The 12,331-nt window shown below is 40.7% G+C and overlaps 1 protein-coding gene across 7 annotated transcripts in view; it reads left to right on the forward strand.

Moving 5' to 3' along the window:
• The window catches only part of HEATR3 (HEAT repeat containing 3), a 69,577-nt gene that overhangs the window by 23,367 nt on the left and 33,879 nt on the right, over positions 1–12,331 (forward strand). For 6 of the 7 annotated variants that reach the window (XM_040497978.1, XM_040497979.1, XM_040497982.1 and 3 more), the window contains exons 12-14: positions 685–773; positions 7,062–7,205; positions 10,933–11,109. In XM_040497978.1, the coding sequence (XP_040353912.1) occupies positions 685–773; positions 7,062–7,205; positions 10,933–11,109 (410 nt within the window). The remainder of the gene's footprint in view (positions 1–684; positions 774–7,061; positions 7,206–10,932; positions 11,110–12,331) is intronic. The other variant, XM_040497980.1, reaches the window with a different exon arrangement.

The following is a 12,331-nucleotide window of genomic DNA, read 5'->3' on the forward strand; positions in this document are numbered from 1 at the left end:
AAATGTATAATCTACCACAGCAAATTCATCACTTTCCCTTCCCACCTAAGACATTAGAGAGCTAGCCTGCCTGGGTGACCCACACCCTTCTGTATAACTGTAAACATAATTGTTTGTTGCTGCTGTTCCATTTGTCCTGTGTCGGAAGAAGGGACAGTGAGAAAAGAGTAAAAGTGAGCAGGAATGGGAAGGGGAAGTTGGGTCAGTCAAAACCATAGAAACCATTGAAGCCATGGAGGTGTAGTGGCCTAGCCCTGTGCAAACAACAGTTGTTGACTACGTAGTGGACTTAGGTCGGTGAGGAAGTACTCTGATTTGGGAGACATCTCCATGCTAGTTCTGCCTAGCACTGTGATGGCAACCTGTGCAAGGCTGAATTCCATCTATGAAAGCTAGCTCAGGCTTAGCACGTGCTAAAGAAGGAAATCAAATGAAAATCCAGTGTCTGGAAGGCAAGGACTATCTGCAGAATGCTCCCTTGTTATGATTATTTCAATTGTGGACGTCTTTTCAAACTCAAGTATGTAGCTCACAAGGAACTGTGGAAATTCGGGCTCAATATCAAAAGTGTTAATTATAATAGCATATATTAAGATTTAACATGCGGTGTTTTGATTGTTTCTTTTCCTACAAAGTAACTTGTCTTAGAGAAAGACAAATGTGTATTTCACTTTTGTGTTTTAGATTTTGCTAAGCATGTTGACTTTCTAGAAGCCATAAGTAGTGCCTTGAGGGCCCTTTTGCAAACAATGGCCTCCAAGAACATTTCTCAGGTAAGATTCTTAAAAATTTTTATATGAAACCAGCAAAGATTCTGCATTATGGAGGCAAAGCTAATAACTTTTTTTTTTTAAGTATTTATTTTGGGGGGACGCCTAGGTGGCTCAGTTGGTTAAGCGTCTGACTTCGGCTCGGCTCATGATCTCATGGTTCATGAGTTCGAGCTCCACGTCGGGTATTCTGCTGTCAGCGCAGAGCCCACTTTGGATCCTCTATCCCTCTCTCTCTGCCCCTTCCCCACTTGCACCCACTCTTTCTCTCAAAAATAAAAATAAACATTAAAAAAACATATTAAAACTATTTGTTTGAAGAGTAACGTATGATCCTTGTAAAGAGAAATCATATGTGCTTAAAATAAAAAGTAAAATATTTTCCTTCTTCCCGCCAGTGCCACCAACACACACAATCTTTTTTATCGATGTAACTTGGTTGACGTACAGGTCACAAATATGTTCTCTGAAAGCCATCGGTCTTCTGTAACAGTTTACAGAAATTTTCAAGCATGCCTCCTGACCCTCCACAGTGATCCACAGGCATCTCTGTGATAGGTGCTTTCTCACTTTTATTTTTTGCTTTTTATTAAGGAAATTTTCAAACATCTCTAAAAGCAAAGATAATAGTATCACCAACCACAGGTGTCACTGAGTTGGCAACATCCTGGCCTTCTTGTTCTCTTTATCTCCCTTACGCTTTGTTTTTGTTACCTGGACTGCTTTAAAGCAAATTGTGTTTATTTCACCCATAAGTATTTTATTATGTGCTTCATTACGTGTCTGTGACAGAAAATGGACTTTTAAAAAACATGACCACAGTACCATTACCCCCAAATTAACAGACATTGCTTTATCATCATTTGATATATGCAGTCTGAGTTCAGTGTTTTCTGACTGAACTGAAAATGTCTTTTTCAGTTGCTTTTGTTTAGATCAGAACCCAAACAAGATCTACACATTGCTTTTGGTTGATACTTCTGTTTCAATTTTTTTTTTTAACGGCTTTAGTGAGATTTAATTCACATACCATACGATTCATCCATTTGAAGTGTGCCATTCAGTGGTTTTTAGTATATTCACAGGTTCTTAAATCTCTTAATTTAAAACATTTCCCCTACCAACCCCCCTCTCCCTTTTCTATTTATTTACTGAAGAACCTGTTATTTGTCTTGAAGAATTTTTCTCATTCTGAGATTTGGCTGGTTGCTAACAATGGTAATGTTAATGTGTCCCTCTGTGGTCCGTATATCCTAGGAAGCTAGGTCTAGAGCCTTAATTAGATTTGGGATCAAATTTTTTGGCAAGAATAATTCATAGTGTTGTCTGTATTTTCTACTTTCCTATCACAAATTATGTATTTTCATAAATAGTGATGTTAAGATTAATCAGTGGATTCCTTAGTGGTTGTAGCCAGCAGGGATTACTGTTGTCTAGATCCGTTATTTTATCAGTGGTTGCAAAACGGACACATTCTAATCTTGTCATTTTTTTTACATTTATTAGCTGTGATTCTACTATAGAGAAAAACTTTCTGTCTCTTGAGTGGCTTAGTCGATTAAGTGTCTGATTATTGATTTCGAGTCAGGTCATGATCCCAGGGTCATGGGATTAAGCCCATGTGCTGAGTGTGAAGCCTGCTTAGGATTCTGTCTCCTTCTGTCCCTCTTGCTTGCCCTCTCTCTCTCTCTCTCTCTCCCTCTAAAAAAAAAAAAAGAAAGAAAAGAAAAGAAATGATCCCATCTGTTGGTAGTAGAAGTCTCTTCTCTGTGGCTCCTGAGCCCACTAGATTTGAGAGCTTCTTGGGTACAAGCAGCTGTCCCAGACTCATCTTGTACTTTTCCTGCTTGAAACCTGGAGTCATTTTCCCCAGCAGCCCTAATATCTTTAGTGGGAAACTAAGTTTTGGAATACTTTTGCTATGTTGTCTTTGCTTCTGGACTTTTTTAGCGGAAATAGCTAGGAAATAAGAATTTCATGCGAAGAGAAAAAATAAATCGCAATGTCATACTGACATTTCCAGTTTAAGTAAAAAGGCTAAAGTATTTTTACTTAACTTTTGATAGATAATTGTATCTTTTTTGTACTGCAAATCTTGCTTCTTAGTGATGTTGAAATTATTTGCTTTATCCTACAGAATGTATTTAATAGTTTCAAGAAAACAATGCTGTTATTGCTAACAGTAACACAACTGAATGTAGTTTAAGATTTCTTTGTGATTCTTCTTGTCCTTAGGAAAAATTCCTCCAAGACTGTACAAATTGCTGTGTTTTAAAGTTGCTTGAAAAAATTCTCTTTGTGGCTTGTTATAAAGTTAGTTTCAATTGTTTTAGCTTTCCTTTTTTTAAGAGTCCTTTTCTCATTTTGCTCTAATTTTTATTTTACACAGTTTCAGTAACAAAACTGAAACAGGTTGGAGCGGCTGGCTCAGTCGGTAGAGCATGAGACTCTTAATCTCAGGGTTGTGAGTTTGAGGCCCATGTTGGGCATGGAGCCTAGTTCAAAAAAAAAACACACACACACACACACACACAGAAAAACTGAAACAAGATATATTCAGAGGAAAATATAATATATACATACGATGGGATATTTTTCAGCTTTAAAAAGGAACGCAATTGTAATACTATCACCTAGGTGAACCTTGAAGACATTACATTAAGTGAAATAAACCAAACACAAAGGACAAATATTGTATGATTCCATTTATGAGGTACCTAGGACGGTTAAATTCATAAGGACAGAATGTAGAACAATGGCTGTCAGGGGTTAGGGGAAGGAGAGAGTAGGGGCGTCCTGTTTAAGGGGATGGAGTTCTGGGGGTGGATGGGTGATGGCTGGTTGCACAACAGTGTGAAAGTACTTCCTGCCACTGAGCTGTACACTTCAAAATGTATCCCTTTGGCCCTGTTCTTCCCTTTCTGGTAACCATCCATTTTGGTTTTTGATTTATCATTCTATCGTTCTTTTTTATTTTATTTATTTAAAAAAAAATTTTTTTTTCAACATTTATTTATTTTTGGGACAGAGAGAGACAGAGCATGAACGGGGGAGGGGCAGAGAGAGAGGGAGACACAGAATCGGAAACAGGCTCCAGGCTCCAAGCCATCAGCCCAGAGCCCGACGCGGGGCTCGAACTCACGGACCGCGAGATCGTGACCTGGCTGAAGTCGGACGCTTAACCGACTGCGCCACCCAGGCGCCCCTCATTCTATTGTTCTTATTTTAAAAACATAAGCAAATATGTAGGCCTTTGTATTTCAGCCCTTTCTTCAAAGTAGTGCTTCTGCCCCTTGCTGTTTTTCCCTCCTTTATTAATCATCATAGTACATAGGTATCTTTCTCATTTCTTTCTTTCTTTTTTTTTTTAAATTTATTTCTTTTGAGAGAGAGATTGTGTGCAAGAGAGACCATGTGCACAAGTTGGGGAGGATTGGAGGGAGAGGGGGAGAGAGAATCCCAAGCAGGCTCTAGGCTGTCAGCACAGAGCTTGACACAGGGCTCGATCCCACAAACCATGAGACCATGACCTGAGCTGAAATCAAGAGTCAGATGCTTAACAAACTGAGCCACCCAGGCTCCCCTCTTACATCTTGTTTTACAGCTTCATATTATTTACTCCGTCGTGTAGGTGTTCCTTATTCATTCAACCTGTCTGCTATTGGTGGGTATTTTACTTTCCAGTCAGTCTTTGCTATTATAAATAGAACCGCAGCAAATAACTTTTTTACAGATGTTATTTTGTGGTTTTGCCATTGAGTCTTGGGGATAGATGCCTAGAAGTGGGCTTGCTGGGTCAGAGAAGAGATGGAGTTCTAATTTTGCTAATTACTGCTGTAGTCCCCTCCTTAGACTTTGAGCCTTCTTGAATCTCCACCAGCAGTGAGAGTGCCTATTTTGCTGGAGCCACACCAGCAGAGTACATTGTCAGAATGTTGGATTTTAACCAGTTTGATAGCTGAGAAGTTATATCTCATTCTAATTTGCATTTCTCTTCTTCTGGGAAGATTGGATGTCTCTTTATGTATTTTAAGGGCCTTTTGTTTTGTTTTGTTTTGTTTTTTTCTGTAACTGTTCCTGTGTTTTCTCAGTTTTGCTATTTTGGTGGTGGTCTTTTTCTTCTTCATATATAAGGCCAAATCTTAGGGCCTCGCCCCCAGTCGACTTAAGCAGAAACTTTGGGGAGGGGCCCAGTGGTCTATATTTGAAGAAATTCTCCAGGGATTGGCATGCACACTAAGTTTGGGTGTGCTATAGTAAGTGTGCTATACCATCCTTGCTCCTTCCTTTCTAAAATCTTCCAGTGTTGATTAATAGGTCATTAGACCATACCACCCACTTCTCTTGGTTATAGCCATCCGTAGGGTGCCCAAGGCACCCTTTGTTCCTTAAAGATTCCTGCTGTTGGGCTTTATTACTCTTCAATAGTCCTGTCATGATTCTAGGTGACTTCAGGATCCACATAGATGCTCCCCCAAGTGACCTGGCTTTGAAGTTCCTGGACCTCCCTTTCTCTGGCCATCTTGTCTTCCTTCCTACTTCTACTCCATGGCCACACCCTAGAGCAGTGCTTCCCACACTTTATCTTGGTCCACAGCATAGTGAGAATGTCTCTGGTGCTTTTCTGTCAAATACAGTATGCGCTGTTGGTCTTTAATATATAAACCTTAAATTTTTTTTCTTTGTATATTTGAGAATTTTCTTTTAAGAACATAACTTTTGACCCTTAGTTTCTTTGAAATGGGAATGGTAATAATGGAGAGAGGATTAGAAGACCCTATACTGTAGGGCCTATAGAAATATAAAGTATTTTTATTGATTTTGCATGATCCTCAGCAGTAGCTTACTGGGTCAGTCTGATGTTTAAAGAGAATTACTCCCTGCTCATGCCCAGTTAATGTCTAGGCATTCATATATATTCAGGCCATAGATTTTCAGATTGGCTATGTATTGGACATGAGCATGGAATTTGAGAACTAGAAGGACCCTGGCTCTCTAATGCTTTACAAAAAAAGGAAACCAGGGACTAGAGGTGCTGAATGACGGCACTAAGAGTGGAGTGCGACTGTCCTGCTCCCCTGTCTAGTTCTCTACCTTGTAGGTTTGTGCACACTGGGCAACTTAATGTTTGTGAGTCATGCTGGTAGTAAAGCAGCCTGCCTTCATCATTCATAGCAGCCTTGTTCTGGCTGTGAACAATCCTGTGGTTGGTGGGATTTGTTTTCTAAGAAACCTGAGCCTATTAGCTATTTCCTTTAGATTTGGCAGAAGCAGTGCAGATGATTCAGAAAGGAGCTTGTTTAGAATTGTTGAGTATCTTGGGGCACTTGGGTCAGTCAGTTGGGCATTTTACTCTTCATTTCAGCTCAAGTCATGATGTCACAGTTTGTGAGGTCAGGACCCATGTCAGGCTCTGCACTGACACGGCAGAGCCTGGTTGGGATTCTCTCTGGATTCTCTCTCTTCCCCTCCAACTCTCAAAATAAATAAATAAACATTAAAAAACCTGTTCAGTATTTTATATGTGTGTGTGTATATACATATGTGCATTTTTGTGTGCATTACTTAATCCTCTTAGCCCCTCTGCATGGTGATCACTGTCCCTGCATTACTCATGGAGAAATGGAGAACTTAGTGGGGTCAAGTATTTTGCACAGGATTGCTAAGTGGTAAGGAGTAGAGCCAGGTTGTGAATTCAGGATGTCAGATTCCAAATCCAAAGCCCTTAGTTACGATGCTGGGCTGCTCCTCACAAGTGATAGCCTGGCAACATGATATTCGAATTCTCTTGTGATACCTGCGTCCACATATGTGTTCAGATTATCTTAAAATGAAAATTATCACTACACGGCAGAAGCACTATATAATTTCATGGTTTTTACAATCTCTAATAATTTACCATACCACACACATCTCAGGGTGAGTTCTTGCATAGATTCAGCCAATTTTTATTAAAGCTACAGGATTTTATTTACATTTTCAAAACGTTCTTATGATTAACGTTAAAAAGAAATTTGAATCTCTTTAGTCTGCGTACATCTGACCAAAAGTCTTCTTCAAATGAAACTAATAGGAAATGAAGCCCCTCTTACAGGCCTACAACTATGGTAAATTGAGTAATAACAGTGACATGAACAGGCCTCATCTTAGTTCAAGAATACCAGCTGTATTTAGGAGCGATTAGAGTAAGTAATAACTTTTCTTAGTGACATTCCTGTCAGTCCTGTTGTGCGTACTATTGGAACTGGTCGAGTTTAACACCATAAATACTCTCTTCTTCCTTTTCAACAGTGCATGACTCCCGATCAGCTGATGACATTGTGCACAGCCGGCATTCATAGTAGTAATACAGGGGTGAGAGTAAACGTTGTTAGTATTTTAGGAATCACTGGCAGCGTCCTTGCCAAAGAAGATGGAACACTGGAAACTCTTAAGGTAAAACAACATGCTTCTAATGTAAAATGTTAAATCATTAGAAACAGGGTAATTGTTGGTGTGGGATTTTTTTTTTTTTATTTTTCTGAGAGAGGGGGAGGGAGGGAAGGAGGGAACATGAGTGAGCGAGGGATAGGCAAAGGGAGAGGGAGAGAGAATCCCAAGCAGGCTTCATGCCCAGTGCAGAGCCTGACTAGTGGCTCAATCTCATGAGGGTAAGATCATGACCTGAGCCAAAGTCAAGAGTCGGACACTCAACCAGCTAAGCCACTCAAGCACCCCAGTGTGGGATTTTTAAAAACTTCTGTGGACATCATGAGAAGAAATCCTATCAAGAATTTGCTTACTGGGGCGCCTGGGTGGCTCAGTCGGTTAAGCGGCCGACTTCGGCTCAGGTCATGATCTCGCGGTCCGTGAGTTCGAGCCCCGTGTCGGGCTCTGTGCTGACAGCTCAGAGCCCGGAGCCTGTTTCGGATTCTGTGTCTCCCTCTCTCTGACCCTCCCCCATTCGTGCTCTGTCTCTCTCTGTCTCAAAAATAAATAAACGTTAAAAAAAAAAAAGAAAAAAAAAAAAGAATTTGCTTACTAAAGTACATTATTAAAATATGCCCTTTGAATTTGGCTTGATCTGCCTACATGAATTAGATAGGTACTTGAAAAGTTGAGTTGCATTTTGCTGTTTAACTTTATTCCAGAGATACTTTTTCAAAAATGAACTTGTCTGCAGTGAAAGACGAGTTCAGCATTGCCTCAGGTACCTCTGCTTTTGCAGTTACATAAAATATGAGCATGTTCCATTCTCCTAGTGATGAAGGGACCGTTCGCCAGTTCTCTTAGCACGCCCGGCCAATGTGCATTCCGAACAGTACCACACAGTCCCCTCTGATGCCACTTCGTAAATTTGAAGCCGCAAGCTTCAACATACTTGCTTCCAGCACTTCATTGAGGCACAGTCGCTCAGGAACTAATATGCTCGAGACCCAGCATCACTAGTAACTAAAAGGACAGTGATAGTAAAGTTACCCTTCATTGTGGTAATAATTGCTGAAGTATTAATTACTAATTCATGTGTAGTAAACCATTTGTTAGGAAGTACTTAAGTTGCTTACAACTTTACAACGACTCATTTTTTTTTAATGTTTATTTATTTTGAGAGAGAGAGACAAAGCATGAATGGGTGAGGAGCAGAGAGAAAGGGAGACACAGAATCCGAAGCAGTCTCCAGGTTCTGAGCTGTCAGCACAGAGCACATGTCAGCACATGTCACAGAGCCTGACATGGGGCTTGGACTCACCAACCATGAGGTCATGACCTGAGCCGAAGTTGGACGTTCAACCAACTGAGCCACCCAGGCACCCCAACCATGACTCATTTTTAAGAACCTTATTTTGAAAAGATACATGCACATAATGAAACAGACAAGTAAAAAGAATATTAATGAAAAAACTCTCCCTTTATAACTTTCCAAGCCCCCCCAGTTTAACTGTAGAGAGGCAGCCACTGTTACCCCTTTCTTCTGTGTTATTCTAGATATATAGACACATAAACGAGAGAGAATGTAGCTGTGTGGTTGTGTGTGCGTACGACCATGTGCATGTTTAATCACTTCCCGCCCCTTAACACTGTAATTCCCAAGGTCCACTTGAGCGGAGCAACAAGTTTTTCTCAGGCATAACAGATTTTTTTGAATGTTTGTATTTAGTCACATTTCCAAACATGAAGAAAAGCAGAGGGGCACCTGAGTGGCTCAATCGGTTAAGCGTCCGACTTCAGCTCAGGTCATGATCTCATGGTTCGTGGGTTCAAGCCCTACATCGGGCTCTGTGCTGACAGCTCGGAGCCTGGAGCCTGCTTCAGATTCTGTGTCTCCCTCTCTCTCTCCCCCTCCCCCACTCACACTCTGTCTCTCTCTCAAAAATAAATAAACATTTTTTAAAAAATGTTTTAAAGCTCGGTATTAAAGGCATCATGGTATTTTGCCCCTGTTGGTTCAGTATGCATGTCTTAAAAACAGGGACAGTTTGTGACATAACCACCATTATCACACCTTACACAGTCAGCAATCATTGTTTAATACATCTCATACATGGTCCATATTCAGATTTTTTTCCAGTTTCAAAAACATTTATTTATGGATAGTTCATTTAAAGCAGGATTTAAGTCAAGTCTATGTGTTATGTTTGGTTGTGGATCTTCTAAGCCTCTCTCAATCTGGAAACTTCTCCCTGGCAGTGCCTACCACTACCTGTTTGTTTGTTTCTTTCTTTCTTTAATTTTTTTTTTAACGTTTATTTATTTTTGAGACAGAGAGAGACAGAGCATGTACGGGGGAGGGTCAGAGAGAGGGAGACACAGAATCTGAAACAGGCTCCAGGCTCTGAGCTGTCAGCACAGAGCCCGACGTGGGGCTCGAACTCACGGACCGCGAGATCATGACCTGAGCCGAAGTCGGCCGCTCAACCGACTGAGCCACCCAGGTGCCCCTCTTTCTTTCTTTTTGAGTAAGCTCTATGCCCGTCGTGGGGCTTGAACTCAAAACCCTGAGATCACGAGTCACACACTGTACCAGCTGAGTCAGCCAGGCACCCCTACCACCACCTGTTTTTTTCCTCAATTCCTAGGGTTGTCTCATAGTGTCCAACCTTCTGTATTTGTCTGATTGCTTCCTTGTGTTGTTAAGCTTGTTCTTTTATTGTCTCTATTTTCTGCAAACTGGAGGTTAGATCTAAAGGCTAGATTAGATTCAGATTCAGGCTAATCTTTTTAATAAGACTACTTCCTACGTGATACTGTGTGTTTCATATTTTATTATAGAATATTGAATCTAAACACTATCCTAGAGGTTGTCTGTATAACTTAAATTTAGATAAGGAAATTGGGGCCCAGAGTGGGTAATGAACTGTCCCAAGAGTCAGGCTGTTATTTACGTCACAGCTGGAGCTTGGACTCGCTATTCTTAGCCTTTCCACTCTCCCACTGATAGTACCAGATGTGCACATCACCCTTAAGACATAAAGGATGAAGGAGAACAGCCAAAACAAAGTAAGTTTACTTTTGAACAATTCTTTGCAGATTGGGAATGGCCTGTTCATTAGCCAGCTAATTGTCAAAGTATGGATGGGTGTTAAAGATCATTACAGGGAAGTACTTCTTTTTTTTTTTTTTAACATATATTTATTTGCATCTTGACAGGGAAAGGCTTTTTGAGGGAGATGGGAAAAATTTAATTTCCAAAGTCAATCTCTCATAGATCATTTATGGATTTTAACTTATTTTATTTAGGAATGTAAACTTAATTTATCTAGTTTATATTATACATGGTGTATTTATAAATACATGTGAAGTCTTTAATTTTTAGTTTTTCAAAGATTAAAAAAAATTTTTTTTAAGTGTATTTATTTTGAGAGAGACAGAGCATGAGCAGGGGAGGGGCAGAGAGAGAGAGAAAGAGAGAGAGAATCCCAAGCAGGCTCTGCACTGTCAGCACAGAGCCCAACACGGGGCTCAAACTCACAAAACCATTAGATCATGATTAGAGCTGAAATCAAGAGTTGGACACTCAACTGACTGAGCCACCCAGGTGCCTCCGTTCTTTCAAAAAAATTTGTCTCTGGCATTTCTAAGTTTTAAAAGACCATGTGTGAATTGTTGCCACGTTCAAAGTTAGTATGGATTTTGGAAACTGAGGTTAGAATATTGGACAATAACTGTGTTTTGTTGTCTCCAGACCATCGGGTGCTTTCTGCTTGAGGTTGCCACTAAAGATCCCTCCCTCGTGGTGGCAGGGGAAGCCTTGGATGCCCTCTTCGATGTTTTTGCAGATGGGAAAGAAGCTGAAAGGGCCTCAATTCAAATTAAACTGTTGTCTGCTCTGAAAGAATTCCAGCCAGTCTTCAAAACGAAGGTATGTAGCTGTTAGGTCTCAGGGAGCCTGGGTGGCTCAGTCGGTTGGGCGTCTGACTTCACCTCAGGTCATGATCTCACACTAAGTGAGTTCGAGCCCCACATTGGGTTCTGTGCTGACAGCTCGGAGCCTGGAGCCTGCTTCGGATTCTGTGTCTCCCTCTGTCTCTGCCCCTCCCCTGCTCACGCTCTGTCTGTCTCTCTCTCTCTCTCTCTCTCTCTCTCTCTCAAAAATAAATAAACATTAAAAAAATATTTAAAAAAAAAAGAAATGCTTAGGTCTCAACGTCCTACGAGAAGGGGGTGTGTGTAGTTCCCTTCATGCAATTGCAGTGATTCACAGAGCACTTCATCCCCAGAACTGAAGAATGCTTGTTGGCTGAGTCAGAGCTCCGTCCTTTCTGTTGAATCACTGTGATGTGGGCCAAAAAGGGGTAGACGAGGTCCCCCCCTTGCCACAACAGTTCAGTCGCACTAACAGTGCTCCTGTAGAAGCACTGAAGTCTGTCGCCTACAAAGCACTTTCGTATACGTTGTAAACTTATTTTATATCATTAGAGGTAATTCATTACAGCTGGATTTCCACATTATGAGTATTTCCCTTTGATGCTCTGAAAAAAGGGCAAAGTCCAGGCTGATCTCTGTTGGAGAATGTAGCTACCTTCATTGACCCATTTATTTACTTATTAGTTTGTTTGTGTTTATTTATTTATTTTGAGATAAAGACAGAGCACATGAGCAGGGGAGGGGCAGAGAGAGAGGGAGAGAGAGAATCCCAAGCAGGCTCTGCACTGTGAGCACAGAGCCCGACGCAGAGCTCGAACCCACAAACTGTGAGATCATGACTTGAGCCGGATGCTTAACTGACTGAGCCACCCAGGCTTCCCCTTTTTATTTATTTTTTTGTTTCAATAGAAACATCAAAACTAACTTTCGGTTAAAAAGTAATTTTCAAATACTTGGTGGCTGGGGGAAAGCAACCAGTAATTGAAAAAAGATTTTTTTTTAAGTTTTATTTGTGTGAGAGAGGGCAGGAAAGGGGCAGAGAGAGAGAATCCCAAGCATGCTCTGCGCTTACAACGAACTGTGAGATCATGACCTGAGCTGAAATGAAGAACTGGATGCTCAACCTACTGAGCCACCCAGGCACCCTGCAACTAGGAATTTTATTTTATTTTATTTTATTTTATTTTATTTTATTTTATTTTATTTTATTTTATTTT

This window comes from Herpailurus yagouaroundi, unplaced genomic scaffold, assembly GCF_014898765.1.
Source record: "Herpailurus yagouaroundi ecotype Mexico unplaced genomic scaffold, PumYag 190, whole genome shotgun sequence".
NCBI lineage: Eukaryota > Metazoa > Chordata > Mammalia > Carnivora > Felidae > Herpailurus > Herpailurus yagouaroundi.